Source organism: Drosophila persimilis, unplaced genomic scaffold, assembly GCF_003286085.1.
Source record: "Drosophila persimilis strain 14011-0111.01,24,50 unplaced genomic scaffold, DperRS2 tig00000000-arrow-pilon, whole genome shotgun sequence".
Lineage (NCBI taxonomy): Eukaryota > Metazoa > Arthropoda > Insecta > Diptera > Drosophilidae > Drosophila > Drosophila persimilis.
In genome coordinates, this window is record NW_020825288.1 from 24926779 (window position 1) to 24942976 (window position 16198).

Sequence of the window (16198 nt, forward strand, 5' to 3'; positions counted from 1 at the left end):
GGCACTTCTAGCCAATATGCGCATTCGATAGTTTGCCGCTGGATGCATCGTAAGCAAAAAGAAACACAACCCTACCAGACTTGCACTTTTTTTTATTATTCTTTATTTTATCTGGATTTAAAAATAAAATGGGGTTTTCGACTTAGCGGTACTGCAGTAAGGCAGTACAAATTACTCGCTCCGTACCCTAAAATCTCCATACTTGTTACGGAATAACACAGCCATTGCAAGCCCACCAACCCGATGCATCATCCTGCATCGATTTTTGTAAGGGTATTTTCGCAGTCGTCGCATCCACAGGGTCCGAGCTAACTGTATAAAAACTAAAGGCTGAATAAATGTACATATGCAAAAGAAGATCAGAAAGCTAGACAAAAACGTTGGATTGGTATGCCTGGCAGGTCAACGACCTCATTGTATCCTTATTGCTAGGGTCCGAATATATTAGATTATTATTCAGACAATAAGATTTTCCGGCCCCAGACATCATTTAGCCGGAAGCAGTACATTCCAACATAACACTTTGCTGCCTAACGTGAAAATAAATCAACCGAAAATCAATAAGTCCGGGTTATTTCCTCAAGAAAGTGAACAAAAACTTCGGCTGGCAGTGAAAATCCACAGCGATAAAGGCCCACACAACAGTGGCGGCACTATCGATATTCATATATCGCAGTTGCAAGCATCGATTTTCAGTTGCGAAATATTTTCTTTCCCAAATGCAGTCAGAATATGCAGACGATATACATCTGGAGGCCCTTGAGGTGATTCTAAATCACATTCTGTACGTGCGCGGCATATATCCGGCACAAATCTTCAAGAAGCGACGCATTTACAACACCCCGATCTTCGTATCGATCTATCCCCCGCTAAATACATACCTTGCCGGCGTTCTGCGATCTGCCCGGGAGCTACTTTGCCGGCGAGAGCTAAAGTGCTTTGAGATCCTTCTGTATCACAGCGAGAACACGCCAATTGAAAGTTATATGCTACAGATAGAACAATTGGAGCCTGAGGCAGCGAGGCAGCCAGCGCAGGATCCGCACCTGATCGAGTACGAGCAACAGCTGCGCGCCGCCCTGTACAAGCTTTCCGAACGCCTCAAGCCGTTGCCAAGGCTGCCTGGCAACTGCCAGTTCAAGGTGCATCTGCACACCACACAGACGGCCTTTGTCGAATTTAGCCAGGAGGCCCAGTACCAGGAGTTTCCCTGGCTGCAGGCCGAGACTCCTCAGCAAATGGAAGCGCGATCGGGCACGGTCTCCCTGCTGCCGCTGGTCGCAGTCGACAACGTGGGATTGAAAATGCAGGCGCGCATCTTTGATTGAGATGAGTGTTATTTCCAATTGATAATTGTGTATTAAATCAAAGTGTTACATTGAATCAGTGTGTGTATTGTGTATAAACTACATACTTTCTAAAGCAGTCCTTGACGCTTCAAGTCCTCAAATGTCTTGCGATTGACCACATTGCCCAGGGAGTCCTCGTACTCCTCCTCCTGGTCGGCTATCCAGCGTTCGCTCTGCTTTTGCGACTTCAGTTTCTCCCACAACGTGATGGCGTCCTCAATCTGGGTCACATTCGCGAAATGCGCCGTATTGGGTATACCCAGACACCGCATGCCGTGCGCATGTCGCCATTCGGCAAAGTGCCGCTGAAATGCCTTGGGTCCTTTGTAGGTGAAGTTACCACAGATCTCGCAGTTGTAACTGATGTTCAGGCCATGCAGCTTGTAAAGCCAGTAGGGAATGGGCTTGCCGTCCCAGCCGAGGGGCAAGTTTTTGGGGTTGTACGGCACATCATCGGCATCGGGATCGTCGTCGTTGTCCGACTCGCTGGCCTCCACATCGCTGTCGTCCCGCTCGCCGCCCGTGCGCGCCTGCTTCCGCTGAACATTCTCCTTGGTCGCCGCCCGCTGCTCGGATAGCAGTTCGGCGTATTTATAGAGCAGCGCTTCCAATTGGGCGATGTCTTTGCTGCGCTCGTGCTCCTTCGTCTGCGCATTGGCACTTTTGGCGCTTGGCTTCTTGGCCATCAGAGCGGGGTCCAGTGTGCTCTTGCCCTTGGTGGAAAACAAGCGTTGGGCACGCTCTTCCAGAGTGCCGCCACACTTAAGTCCCAGGGCAACCAGGGCGGACTTCAGACGATCTAGACCCAAGGAGGCCAGTTCCTCCCAGCTCGAGAACGCCGAGAGATCCAGGTGAGCTCCCGTATTGGCCAGCGCCGACTCGGTCTCTTTGAGCGACCATCCCGGAAAAGAACCCTGCAGCCACTGACGCTGGAAATCGAGCTCCACCTTGACCAGCTCCCCCTCCAGATCCAGCAGGGGCTGTATCCGTAGAATGAAGTTGTGCAGGTATTCGTTTAATGTCTCAATGTACTTTCGGTACTCGCGGTTCTTCCGTTCGCGAGGAATATCAAACACATGATCGAACGACATTAAGTACGCAATGTAGTCCAGCTTTTCGACAGCCCGCAGATTCAGGTAGATCTCATAGCACTCGTTCAGATCCAAATACCGGCCGCCGCCTTCCTCGTCGGTAAACTCAACGAGGGCGCTCATATCATCGGGATTGCTGTATATCTTGATCATGTCGTCAAACTCCACGGACAGCGGGACACTCACTTCGGCCGGATGCGATTTGTAGAACAGCTTGATCTGCTTCAGGCGGGCATAGAACTCGTTGAATTCGTTGGGGCCCGATAGGGCCGCAATCTCCTGTTTCCTCTCATTGTCCTTGTCTTCGTACAAGTCTCGCAATTGTGTGGTGGCATTATGATGCAGTTCCATCAGATATTTCAGCCTGTGCTCCGAATGAATGCGTTCCTTTTCTCCCGGCTTTTTGGTTGCGTGCTCGTCCACCATCAACTTGACGAGGCGCTCGCGTTCTTCATGGTACCGGCGCTGCTGCTCCAGGAGCGTCTCCATTGCACTTGAATTGTGGAGAATAAGTTGGAGCTTTCTGGTTGAATTATCGTTTATTCCCAAAAGAAAACACAAATTTTCATTTATTTCGCGTGTGTGTACTAGGCAGTGTGACCGACCCTCAAAATTATACCGAAATATACCGTCTCATTGTAAAAATATACCGAAATATACTGACGAATTAAAGTTCTGATATATCTTACTTTTTTTTTTTTTTGAAATACTGGCTTTTATTGGATTTTGTTAAAAAAAAGGTTTTAGCGAAAAAGGTAAAGCAAAAAAAAACGTAAGAGAGTAAGCGTATTCCCTTTTATTGTATTTTGCAAAAAACATGGCTTAAACAACAAAGTTGTAAGCCCTATTTCGTTAACTTATGACATACTGGTTTCCAAACCGTTTTAAAACGTAATTTATAAAATGATTTTCTCAAATTTATATGTTTTAGACGTATTCATGCATTTGATTAGTTTATATCGTTGAAATACGAGTCTGACAAGTTTCTTCATTCCTGGTAGCCTGGGATGGCAAACATTTCCGTAATTCTATAACATCCTTTTCCCTAGGGTATGCATGTTGTATGATAATGTTGCCACAATATGGAACGCGATTTTTGCTTTCGGCCAATGAAAATTCTCATAAAACCATTGCAAAAAATGTTGCTATAGCAACATGTTTTGCATTTATTTTTTGATGATTTTCATTGGCCGAGAACAAAAATCGCGTCGACCCGTTTTAACCGGTTCGTAGTTTAGCGGTATATTTAAAAAAAACTATGTTTATATGGATATATGTATTATATGAGGTGAACATCAAATCCATATTTAAGCTAAGCAACAAGTCTTTAATTACAAGCTACATTGACGTGACAACATTGCGACTGTTCTTTTGTTAGACTTTTTTGTTTAAACCGTGCTTAAGTATAATTAAAATAAAGGGTAGTACTTCAGATTATTTAATCTTCATCAATGGGATAAAACTATGTGGGCAGGGGTGAGGGTTTTAGTTAGACAGCCTTATTCAACGGAGTATCAAAATTGAGCAATAGGAACGATTACGCTCTTAAGTTTTATTTGTTTGACCTTTTTTTTAGGCAAAATCCAATATAAGCGAGTATAATAAACCAGTCAAGTAGAAAACAGGTTTATTAATTGGATAAAATTATGTGGGCAGGTCTGAGAGATCTATTTAGTTAGTAATATCACTAACCATATAGTATACATACATATGTATACTGTGTGATTAGTGGTAATATTTCACGGAATATCTAAATCGATTAGCCCATAGTAAGCCAAGGGGTATTTTGATATTCCACCGAAAATAAGGAAAATGTAATATTTTTAGCGCAGTTCAGGTGACGTGGGTTTTCTTTAAGTTCAGAAGAATATATATGTATAAGAAGAATAGAGGGGGGTTAAGTTCGATTTCCTATCGACTTACGAGGCACCAAAATTGAGGAAAAAACAATCAGAGCAATTGCCGTAGCAGGTAAACAAGTCAAGTATTTAAAGCAAGCCAACCAAGTAGAAAATTGATTCATCAATCGTATAAAACTATGTGGGCATGGCTAAATGTTCTATCTAGCTAGTAATATTCCACGGAAGATAAAAAACGAGGAATATGTAAATAGAACTTGAATTCGTCAGTATATTCACGGTATATTTTTTAAGTAAGACGGTATGTTTCGGTATATTTCTGAGAGACGGTATATTTTATCAATAAGTCCGCGGTCACACTGCATTAATGTTTCTCCGGCTCTAGATTTAAGCTAAACGTATACAAAAAGTGTAAGTCGTAGCCAATTGGCCTAAGAAAGGTGCTAATCATAAGTTTTATGTTTCAAATAATCAAATGCAGTGGAAAATGAATGCCAAAATGGCTCAAGAAAATTGCCGACGCGACAACGATACCTGACACACACACACACCACACACATATATATCTATACTCCAATCTATGTATGTATGCATGTACACGTACATGCAAGGGACGCACACGTATACAAATTGCTTGCAAATGGCGGATGCGTTTCCAACAGAAAAGAAAACTGCATTTAAATGTGAAAAGTAAAAATTGTTGACGTTGCAAGTGCGAGTAGAGACAACGGTAATCGCATCAAAAAGGAGTTGAAGAGAATTCGACTGTGCGGCAAGTGGGGTGTCTGTGTGAGTGCAGTGCATGGTGTTGTGGTGTTTGTGTGTCGGACAGACGGCTTGTGGCGACGGTGGCAGCGACGCCCTTTTGTCTTCCTTCCACTCGTGACAGACACAAAGCGGCTCTCAGGCTCTTGCAGAAACCACTATTTATTCGGGTGCAATTATCAAAGGTGTTTGCCAATTAGATGCCTAATTAGAGGAAAATATCTCAATGGGATGAATGGCATACTTTCACTCGTGTGCCCCGATTACGATTTAATTATGAGCAAAAGGGACAGCTGACACAAAGAAAACCAGCAGCCAGCGAGCTGAATTTATTTGTTTGATTTGCCAAAAACTTGTGCGCCGCCGTCTGGGCTGCTCCGCCGCTGCGCTACGCCCTTGCTCCCCCCTCAGCGTGCATTGGTATTCCCGTTTGAGATTTTATCAAAAACTCAAGAAATGAACATAATTGATGTGCCTGTCCTCTTTATTCGCGTTGTCTTGCTCTGACAATTTACACATTGTTGGCAGCCTTCTGCTGACCTCACCACACACACACAAACATACACGCATTCTCTGGCCCCAGCTTATCAAGAGCAGCGGAAAGAGAGAGGGAGGGAGACAGTGGCCTGCAGTCGAATAAATAATAAATGCACATCGAGTCGTTTCATTCACGTTCAATTGGCGATAAGGCCTTCGGAACTGTAATTCTAGGAAAACCCAATTGATAAATCGGACAGTATTGAAAAGTCACTTGTCTACGTCAGCAATCAATAATCATTAAGGGACATCATATTCAATAAGCTTATTTATAGCCGTGACACACACACACACACATGCGTGTACATTTGTGAGTCACAGCTTTAAAAAGTATTCCCAATCTGGGGCAATCTTCCCTGGACCAAAATGTCGTCGAATGTATTTTTTTGGGTGACCTACCAATCGAAGAACAAAACTACAAACGAACTTGACGCTCCCACGCAAGAAGACCAAATCTCCCACATGCCACCACACTCTCTTTCCCTGCGGCGGGCAAAAACATTGCATGTTGCATAAATATCATAAAAGAAGAGTGGAGGAGAGCTTTCTAAAATTAAAACACTTGAGCCGCTTGCCGGCCGTGTCGCCTGCTCGCTGAAAATAGCAGACGAGAAAAATGCATTTATGAATAAATAAAAGAAAATAATGAATGAGTGCTGTCCGTGCGAGAGTAAGGGAGAGGGACTGTGAAGCACTTGCACCGTTCCTAGTGTTGCTCGATTGGAACAGCTAGAAATGGCTAACATATTATTACCAAAAATACTAAAATAAAAATAAAACAGAACAATTTTCGAAATAACAATTAAGTCTTATTTAAGTATTCTTCACTGATAGAATATGAATATATCCAGAATACTGCAATCAAAAGCTGACTTGGCGGAGAAACAATAGCTAACTTGGCTGCACTGGCACTGGCACTGGCTGACAGAAAGCAGAGAAATTCCATGTGTTTTTCGTGCTGTTGCTGGCAACTAATTGAACATTGCGGCGAGTGAGAGAAAAAAGAATACAGAGAATTAGGCCAACTGTGCAGTTTGTAACCAGGGCGAGCAGCAAAGTATATTTTGCATGCTGCCAGACCGTAATACATAATTATTTATAGGATGGTCATAATGATAATTGGCACCGCAAGATTTCGACTCTCACAAACACTCGAAACACACTAATACATGATCACATTCCGCAGCATTGCTCTTCCGGTTGATGACCTTTACCGGCGTTTTTATTGTATTTTTTCATTCGCTTATGTATTTGCCTCGTTTTTCTCTCTCTCTCTCTCTGTGTGTGTGTGTGCGCTCTGCTGGAGCAGGGCAATACTGGTCTGGTCTTGTCAGGGGAGTCTCTCCACTTGTCATTCGATTTACTGTTCGAAGCTGCTACTCATAGTTTCATCAAATATTTATTCGGGTTTATAGAGTACAAATAAGACAATATTTGAACAACGAAAGGTCTCTTATCGCCCATTTTCATAAACGAAAACTGATGGCATCAGCAAATAGGCAAACATAATATGTGTTTAACATTCTCAAGTTGTAAATTCTTCATGAAATTACTGTAAAAGCCTTAAAGCTCTCTACAACAAAATATGTACATACATACATATCTCTTGTGGGAGATTTTTTTTTCTTATTTAGAGAAGTGGAGCGCGTTGTTGTAAGCCCCGTACTATACGAGTTTGACTGTAAAAAATTCCCGGGACACAGTCAGAGAATCTTTTAGGCAGAAACATGACGCGGGAGAGTCAGAGCGTCCAGATATCTCAGAAGTTGTGGTGTGCTGCGGCCGGCAGATTCAGAGAGCAACAACCTTGAATTGAAATCTTTGCAATTTGTGAATTCCATTCCACTCCGCTTCCAGTGAAATTTCAAGTTCTAACTACATATGTGTGGTAGAAAGAGCCAGAGCCAGAGAGAGAGAGTCGGGACCACTTCTTCACGGTGAGGTGGCAAACCAGACTCTCTCTCAGAGCCAGGGAGAGAGCAAGAAAGCAAGAGATCGCAAAGCTTGGCTTCGGTGCTGGTGCTGGTGTTGCTGCTGCTGATGCTGACGTTACCTTCTGTCATTCCACAAAGAAGCTCTTGGGTCTCCGCTTGAAGATTTCTGTTTTAGAAAATAATTTTGTGAGTTCCGCTAGTACGATTTGCATACGTGTGCGTCAGAGACTCTTAATTTGGAGTGGAGAGGTGCGTGTTTGTGTGGGAATACCTAACGATTTCAGCTTTTCTTTTGGGTTTTTTATGTGGGAGCATCTGCGTCAACGCCTTCAGGTCTTTTTGTGCAAATTTAACTTTCGTTCAAGGCTAGACAGCAGCTGCAAGTTGTTTGTTAACTGCTTTATAGGCAGTTTGTATGTTTTTTCTTTCTTGGAATAAATTTCTGCCTCTGTGAATCTGTAAATCTGTGAATCGATAATTTAATCTCTCTACTGTTGCCATTCAGACATTACGCATTCAAATATACCGTAAGAAAGTGCCATATGTATTAATTTACAGTTACAGGAAAGAGTATACGGATACCCCGCCGCCATGCAGCCCTTTGTTGCCATGCACTTCGTTAATCTCCCGACACTGAAATAACACAATGAAAAATTTGAGCAAAGCGCAGTTTTTACAAATAAATAAACGCCAAACAAACAGTGCGAAGTGCAATAACAAGAGTTGTTCATCATAAAGTGTACGTGTATTATGGTACCATTCACCGGCCGGCCGGTAAACTGATAAGCACGTACTATGTATTTATTGTTGTACAATGTACATATGTACATACACGAGCGCGAACACAATCGCACGTACACGCACACGCATGTGGATTACACCAATACACAGACTTGCAGTAATTGCTATTGGGTGTAAATGTCGTTGATCTTTCGTTTAATGTGAAATTTTTTGACAGTTTTTGCTCGTCTGTTGCCGACTTGATCCGATCCACTAATTGCAAAAGTACACGTCATCAGCAGCAGCAGCGCACAAAAAATGGCTGATAACGAAGCAGGAACTAAAATAAATGATGGGGTTTTTTTAGTTGATTTTCATTAGAAATAGGTTCTGAAACATCAAATTTTTCCCCGTTATAACTCTTGCCGCTTTGATTCCAGTAACCTACACGTTAAGGAGAGATTCCTGAGAAGAACCCCCAATCAGCTGCATCAAGGCATAATATGCAAATATGGATTTCCACATACTGATCGTCATTGGTTGTGTGATCAGCGCCTCCCTGCTCTCCTTCCTGTTCATCAACAAGATCTTCAGGCGCAAGACCTTCGAAGAGGTCGTGGCCGAGAAGCGCGCGTTGAGCGCCAATTTGTACAAGGCCGGCGGAGGAGCAGCGGCCAGCAAGAAGCCCAAGAAGAAGGAACTGAAGCGTGAGAAGAAGCAGCGCCAAAGGGAACAGCAGCGGGATGCGAGCCATGATCCCGAGGAGGATTACTCCGATGGCCAGTCCGAGGAGCAGGGTTCGGTCGAGGAGGAGCCCGGCCTGTCCAAGCAGCATGTGGAATTCGAGCCCGATGCAGAGATCATGCACGACCAGCGTAGGTCAAGCAATGCGGCCGAAAAGGAGAACGTCCCTGTAGGAAAGAAGGGCAAGAAGGACAAGCGGAATGCTGGCAAGGGTGGAGGAGCAGCAGCAGCAGCAGCCGCCGCATCTGTGGCTGGCATTTTGGTCAACAAAAACGAGCCGGTGGCCGTCAAGCCCGCTACCGTCGAGGAGACTCCTACTTTGAATAATTTTGAGGTACGGGCTCCCAAGGACGTGGTCGAGCTAAAGAAGCAGGAGCAAAAGGAGCGCAAAGAGGACAACAACAACAAGCAGCAGGCCCAGAAGAAGAACGCAGCCGGCAGTGTGGCCAAAAAGGAGAAGCCAGTCACTGGAGGAGTGCCCTCCACTGCTGACCAGGAGGCACCGTCCGTACCCAAACAGATACTGAAGCAGCAGCAGCAACAGCAGAACGGCTCGCCCAAGACCCAAAACAACCAAGTGAACAACAAGACCAAACAGCAACAGCAGCAGCAGCAGCACCAGCACAAGAAACAGCAGAAGGAGACGCTGACAGCCAAGGAACTGGCCCAGGCTTTGGAAAAACTGGCCGAGCATCAGAACCAAACGATTGGTGTCTCAGCCCTCATGAATGTCTTCTCCCGGGCCGAGCTGAATCGCTCCGAGATCCAGATTTTGATCGATTATCTGCTGAACAAGCAGCAGGATATGCCCGCCTCCCATGCCGAGTGGTCGGATGATATTTGCCAGAAATTGAAGCGCCAGCTGGAGGAGAAGGAGAAGCTACTGGCCGAAGAGCAGGAGGCCTCCATTGGCATCCAGGCCAAGCTGCGTGAACTGCGCCAGGAGGTCAATACGGAGCGCGCCCAAATGCACGGTCGCATTCAGGCCTACAACGACAAGCTCCAGGCCAAGGAGCAGGAGCTGTCCGCCGTCAATCAGGAGTTGTCCAGTCTCAACGACAAGCTGACCCTCGAACGCCAGCAATTCCAGGTATGTCCACAGCAGCCACGCCAAATGAGCCTCCTATAAGTTTCTTATATTTTCGTTTTAGACCCTGCTGAGGGAAAAGCAGGCTAGTTCGCAGGATCTAGTGCCGCAGCTGCAGCGCCTGCAACAGGATCTGGCACACAAGGAGAAGTGCCTGGCCGACATGACCGCCTTCGTGAGCGCCGAGACGCAGCAGAAGAACGAGCTGATTCAGCAGCAGGCACAGCAACTGCTCGCCCTCGAGCAGCAGCGCGACGAGCTGGAGGTGCGCCAGAACAACAGTATCTACGAGCTGGAGGAGCGCAAGCACGTGGACGCGGAGAACGGCGAGCTAAAGGTGGAGCTGCGCAATCTCCACAATGCGTTGGAGTCGGCCAAAGCCGATCTTGCGCAGGCCCAGTCGGAACTGAAGCACGTCCGGGGCGGAGAGCTGCAGGAGCTGCGCCAGCAGGCGGCCACTTTGGAGGCCAACAACCAGACACTCAACCAGCAGCTCAGCCAAGCCACAAGCAGCGCCGTACAGGCGACGGCCGCCCAGTCGGAGCAGGCCCAGTTCCAGTCCGATGCTTTGGCCAAGAAGCAGCAGGAGCTGAGTGCGCTGCAGGCCCAGTACGGATCGCTGACCGAGGCCCAGGACAAGCAGCAGCAGCACTCCAGCAGCCTGCAATCTCAGGTGCTGGAGCTGCAACAACGCGCCGAGCAGCTGGTGGCAAGGGAAAAACAGCTGCTGCAGGAGTTGCAGGAACAGCGCGAGAAGAATAATGTAAGTAAAGGAAACTCTTAGCTGATTCGTGTTTGTTTCTGTCCTACCCATTCGCATGCCCGTGGTCTCCCATCCTCTTGCGTTGTTGTTGCACCCTTTTACTAATTTGCCACACGTATTTGTGTTTCGTCAGGACGTGCGTATGAAAAATTGGAAGTTGATTGAAGCGTTGCAAAATGCCGAAGCAACAGCAACCGCCACGGCAAAGACGAAAACAAATACAAAGCAATCCTTAGGCGTAAGTGCATGCACAGATCCTGTCCCTTTTCCTAGCTTAATTTTCCTTGAAATCCTGCAAAACTCTATTCTCTTGATTCTTCCTCATTGCAGCAGCAACAGAAAGATCTGCAACAGCAACAGAAGGATCTGCAACAGCAAAAGCAAGATCTGCAGCTGCAACAGCAACAGCAACAACAGCAAAAGTCCGTGGCGGCTGCCAATGGGGGAAACTCCTCCGCAAAGAGCGAACAGCAACGCATACGCGATCTTTACCAGCGTCTCTACCCTGAAGCGGTGAAAGCGCAAGCGGCCAGCGCCCTGCAGGCTTCCTTTGATCAGTGGCTGGAGCAGGTCCTGGCCACACACATCAAGCAGCAGCAGCTGGAGCTGGAGAGGAAGGCGGCTCAGAATAGTAGTAATAAGTCCACACAATCAAACAATAGTAGCAGTAGCAGCAACCACAATAGTAGCAGCACCAGCAGCATCCCCAACAATATTAGTAGCAATAATAGTAGTTCGAATAGCAAATCCTCCTCCTCCTCCGCCGCCTCCACTGCTGAGCAGCAGCAACAGCAGCTGGAGCTGCACAAACAGAACCTGCAGCTGCGGGAAACGAACGACAAGCTGACGCAGCTGGTCACCAAAACGGTAAGAAATGGTGCTTTTATTATTGATTCTCTTATTCTATTCTTAAATTATTTTCTGCAGACCAACACGCTGATGGACTTGGAGGAGCGTGCACGGGAGCAGGACGAGCATTGGCGTGGCATTGTTAACCAGAAGGAGCAGCTGATCACCAAGCTGCAACAGCATGCCTCAAATGGGGAGCAGGTGGGTGGCAGGTCTTCCTTTTTTCAATGGAGATTCTGAAGCAATGTTCTTTTTGCAGGACATTTAATGTCGCGGAAGAGCATTAGATGGAGAAGTCCTACAACGACGATAAATGACAAGCGGACAACACACACGAGTTTGTCCAAACTTCCGTAACAACAGCAACAGCAAACCATAATTCTAACAATTCTATTAAGTTTAACGAGAGGAGTCTCCCACAGCAACAGCAACCGCAACCATTTAACATTTAAAGAATGAAGAACTACGTACGGGAATGCTTTAAGAACTTATAACTAGAGCAACAAAAAAGTAAAATTAATATAAAAACGACTTTTGTGCAATGTTAAACGAGATGTAAAAACAAATCGAAGGAATTCTAGAGCCCTCCCTCACAAACAAACAAAAAAATCCATTGCTGCTGCTCAAAGTGAGAAAAATGTCTTTTTCTAACTATTAATTATTATCAATGATTATTTAACCAGAAGGCCGTATGCGTTTGCGTATGCGTATAATATTTGTGTTGAACTTGCATTTAAACAAAAAAACACGCGCTATAAACAATTGTATATGTATATGTATCTTATGTTTAAGCAAATGAATTTACACAAAAACAAAAACTACTTAAAAGGCAATTCTATACAAAATAAACCAATTATATACTTATAGTTAAATATCCTAAATTTATGTATTGTATGCATGTAATTTGTATGTGTATTTTTTTTTCTCCATGTTTTCCATGTTCTGTTTTCAATTTAATTTAATTGTGAAGCAAAAAGTATTCAAATCCGCAGCAGCATGTGGTCTCGGTCCACCCCACAAACGACAGCAACAGCAACAACATTTAATTAGGCGTATATAAAACCAAGAAATAACTATTTTTATATAAACAAACACACACACACACACACACACAAAAGAGAATGAAACCGTATTTATAAGTAAAACGCAAATTCACACGAAATGCTAGCTAATTAGCGATAAAAGAATTGTCAAAAAGTAAACTTGTTGCATGCAAAAAAAGTATTTAAGTGTAAACCGAAACGACGGAGGAGGAGTAGAAGGAAAAAACACACAAAAGGCGACCCCCTCCCCCCAAGTAAACGAATGAGCTATAGCCTGCATTATTAAGATTTATGATGTATAACTTATGGTAAATGAGAATTAAATACATACACACATATGAGATAAAGTGAGAGAATACTTTTGTTGGGCTTTTGCTGGCTGGCTAACTACTTAGTTGTTGGCTGGTTGGTGCTGGCTTTGCTGCCAATCTGTAGATTCTGCAGGGGAATGACCATGTGGAAGGGATACTGCAGCAGTTGAGTGCACGAGGGCCGCATCTTGGGATTCAGCTGAAGGCAATTTTTGACCATCTATAAAGGAGTTTGAATATATATCCCACATCTACATATATGATATCAAAGACTAAAATACCAAGTTGTTGCATCAGTAACAAATTTCCATTTCAATTTCTGTTTCTTAACAGCGACTTGTGCGCGTCGCCTTACTCTTACTCTTATTATTTAATTTGTTGACCGAAAAGCCTCGCCTAATAATGTGTGGATTGCTGTTGGATTCTGCGGAACGACTCAGCTTCCCACGGAATTGACGAACAGGCGAAGCTGAGAAGAATATGCCGCCATAGAACATCTTTTTGGAGCCTCATGCAACATCTTGGTAATTGTATTGTCTTTGATAGTACTCTACGAAAACTCACATGAACCAGCATGGCTGGATAGTAGAAAGGTATCTCTGGATACTCAATGTTTGTCCCCGGATTGGCAATGGCATTCATCTTAGCACAAATATTGCGTATATGACCAAAGGGCGTCTTTTGGTACAGCAGCAGATACAGTATGCAGCCCAAGGACCATACATCCGACTTGGTGGAGATCTTTATCTTGGGCTGATTAGCACCGCGCATGGGACTGTTGCCCGTCGAGATATCCGTGAGCGCCTCAGGACTGATGTAGTTAAAGGTGCCCGCCTGGGAGAACTTTATGATGCTGGTGGAGTCCACCGAAATGTTGCTGGCAATTCCAAAGTCAATCAGCTTCAGACGGCCATTGACCATCAGAAAGTTGGCCGGCTTCAGGTCCGAGTGTATGACACCGTGCAAATGGATATAGTTGACAGCCTGCAGCATCTGGTACAGAATGCTCATCAGGCTGTAGGCGGGCAGATTTGTGGTGTAGCTTTGGAGGATCTTGTTCAAGTCGGAGTCACCCTTCTCCATCACCACATACAGCTTGGACTCCTCGCGCAGAAGTTGACTGTGGGAAAGCGGAATGTATTTATACCATTAAAGTCTCTGAAATCTAGTTACTCACTAATCGTACAAAGCCACAACGCATACGTTGCCCTGCAGCTTCTCCAGCAGCTTGGTTTCATTCAAATAGCCTTGCACCACCGTCGGATCGGCCTGCAGATCCACTACCTTCAAGGCAAACTCCCCACCAGAGTCCGGACGACGGGCCAGGTAAACGGAACTGGAGCCGCCACAGCCCAGCTTCTGGCATATCGCGTACTCATGATCCTTTATCTTTATTATGTTGTTCGATGATTTGGTGGAGGTGGAGGGCGGCAATGGCTCTGGTTTCTTAATGGGCACCGACACAACATCTTTGGGTTTCACTGGCTCAATTTTTGGCGGCAACATTTCATTTTCTGCCTCATGGAAAGCATTGTCTAAAGACTTCTTTGACTTTCCATGGATGTGCTCTGCCTTGGGCTGCGGCTCTGGCTTTGCCGGGGGAATGTCGGGACTCTCACTGATGGTGTCGCACAGGGAGAAGCTGTCGCAGGGAAAGGGAGCGCCACGGCCCACGGTCATGGGCGTCTGGAAGAGAACCTTCTGCGAGCGAAACTCATTGGATACCGCACTGCGGGGTTTAGATGCCTGAGTGGAGCCGCGTACTCGCACCAGTGGCGTTATGAAGTCACCTTCGGGCTTCGCATGAGACTTGGCCACAATCGAGGATCCATTGCGCAGGGGAGTCTCGTCATCAAATAGTTTACGTCGCTCTGAGATTGTTTGGAGCTTTTTGATGGCCTGCGGTTCTGGCGCAGCCGCCGGGGAGTTCTGATTGGGGGCAGTGGTGCTGCTGCTGCAGTTGATGCCCATGTTGCCGAAGCGTCCCAGGAATGACAAATTCGAATCAGATTGCTTGAGTGCGGCCCCCGTGGAGGAAGCTGGACCACCGCTAACCGACAACTCGTGCGTGGGACTCAACACAAAGGAATCATTGAGAATGGCGCAGTTGAGATTGTGGTCGTTTTTGTTATCATCCTCCTCATCGCTGTCCGAGTCCATCATGGCCATTTCAGAGACGCGCCGTGGCCTGAAACACACACCGAATTAAAAGGCGACGCCATTTGCGTGGAAAAAGATACTAACAGCACTTCACCGGCTGCCCTATTGTGAAGTGGAATGTTTTCCTTATTGCCAGCATTATTGAAGCCGATGACTGATCTCTGACCGAATGCAGATGCCGCCGCCGCTGGCCGTGGGTTTTTTACGGCTGCGATATTTGATCGGTGCGGCTTGAGAGGCGTATTGTAGTCATCGTCCGTGTCCGAGTCAATACCAAGCGCTAGCAAGTCCTTGATGCGGCGCGGCACAGGAGTAGTCATTTATTATCTTTTTTAAAATTGAATTTAAACAAAAAGCCATAGAACTAGAGATGATATTTGCTCACCTTTTATCGTTATCGATCGAGGTGTGCGCCAAAATCAAACTAATTTCCTATGAAGTAGGTGAGATTATATTCTCAATACTCAATTTAATAGTCAGTCTTAGTTACCATTATGGTTCGAATTTTATTTAATATCTATTTTTTTATAGTGCCTTTTTAAATTCAAATTTGGCAGTTTATGACGAACTGGTTCTGTGAAGCACCTCGAACTCAACCAAGTGGCAGCCCTGAGAATATTCGATAAGTTATCGCAAACAATTTTGTACAGTTAGCAGCGCCACAAAAGCCGATAACAGATTGACCGTTTACTGTACTCTTAATACTTTTCAGGTAATAACAGGTAATAAAGCAGTCAAGTAGATGATTGATTCATTAATCGGGTAAAATTATGTGGGCAGGGCTGAGAGATCTATCTAGTTAGCAATAATCGACGGAATATCAAAAACGAATATAAACTTGAATTCGTCATTATATTTACGGTATATTTTTAAAATAAGATGGTATATTTCGGTATATTTCTGAGAGCCGGGCGGTATATTTTATCTGTAAATACGTGTTCACACTGGCCGACAACAAACAAAATAAAAACATTTTGAGAATTACG

The 16198-nt window shown here is 45.2% G+C and overlaps 4 protein-coding genes across 4 annotated transcripts; 2 read left to right on the top strand and 2 right to left on the bottom strand.

Annotated features, from left to right (window-relative positions):
• The first annotated feature begins 685 nt into the window (after positions 1-685).
• Positions 686-1383, top strand: LOC6592059 (mitotic spindle assembly checkpoint protein MAD2B). Its single transcript, XM_026985746.1, has one exon. It carries the CDS (start codon positions 720-722, stop codon positions 1326-1328), a length of 609 nt encoding a protein of 202 aa, XP_026841547.1. The 5' UTR covers positions 686-719; the 3' UTR covers positions 1329-1383.
• A 31-nt stretch (positions 1384-1414) lies between these two features.
• LOC6592060 (splicing factor 3A subunit 3) lies at positions 1415-3000 on the bottom strand. The gene has a single exon (XM_002017411.2). The coding sequence runs from the start codon at positions 2927-2929 to the stop codon at positions 1418-1420; it is 1512 nt and encodes a 503-aa protein (XP_002017447.1). The 5' UTR covers positions 2930-3000; the 3' UTR covers positions 1415-1417.
• A 1667-nt stretch (positions 3001-4667) lies between these two features.
• LOC6592061 (early endosome antigen 1) lies at positions 4668-13088 on the top strand. The gene is made up of 7 exons (XM_026984688.1): positions 4668-4710; positions 8696-10089; positions 10151-10849; positions 10983-11087; positions 11231-11716; positions 11777-11899; positions 11958-13088. Exons 2-7 carry the CDS (start codon positions 8767-8769, stop codon positions 11964-11966), a joined length of 2745 nt encoding a protein of 914 aa, XP_026840489.1. The 5' UTR covers positions 4668-4710; positions 8696-8766; the 3' UTR covers positions 11967-13088.
• A 22-nt stretch (positions 13089-13110) lies between these two features.
• On the bottom strand, positions 13111-15539 carry LOC6592163 (serine/threonine-protein kinase mph1). The gene is made up of 4 exons (XM_002017413.2): positions 15297-15539; positions 14230-15240; positions 13617-14172; positions 13111-13272 (listed from the first exon to the last, which is right to left on the bottom strand). The coding sequence occupies exons 1-4, from the start codon at positions 15530-15532 to the stop codon at positions 13129-13131; spliced, it is 1947 nt and encodes a 648-aa protein (XP_002017449.1). The 5' UTR covers positions 15533-15539; the 3' UTR covers positions 13111-13128.
• Between the last annotated feature and the right edge of the window lie 659 nt (positions 15540-16198).

Bases quoted from the DNA above. Each gene is read 5' to 3' on its own strand.
- LOC6592059 (XM_026985746.1), top strand. From the start codon at position 720: ATGCAGTCAGAATATGCAGACGATATACATCTGGAGGCCCTTGAGGTG.
- LOC6592060 (XM_002017411.2), bottom strand. From the start codon at position 2,929: ATGGAGACGCTCCTGGAGCAGCAGCGCCGGTACCATGAAGAACGCGAG.
- LOC6592163 (XM_002017413.2), bottom strand. From the start codon at position 15,532: ATGACTACTCCTGTGCCGCGCCGCATCAAGGACTTGCTAGCGCTTGGT. The intron at 15,241-15,296 runs GTTAGTATCTTT...TGTGTGTTTCAG, and splicing joins AGGGCAGCCGGTGAAGTGCT to GCCACGGCGCGTCTCTGAAA. The intron at 13,273-13,616 runs GTGAGTTTTCGT...ACTCCTTTATAG, and splicing joins ATCCAGCCATGCTGGTTCAT to ATGGTCAAAAATTGCCTTCA.
- LOC6592061 (XM_026984688.1), top strand. From the start codon at position 8,767: ATGGATTTCCACATACTGATCGTCATTGGTTGTGTGATCAGCGCCTCC. The intron at 10,090-10,150 runs GTATGTCCACAG...TTTTCGTTTTAG, and splicing joins TCGAACGCCAGCAATTCCAG to ACCCTGCTGAGGGAAAAGCA. The intron at 11,088-11,230 runs GTAAGTGCATGC...CAACAGCAAAAG, and splicing joins ATACAAAGCAATCCTTAGGC to CAAGATCTGCAGCTGCAACA.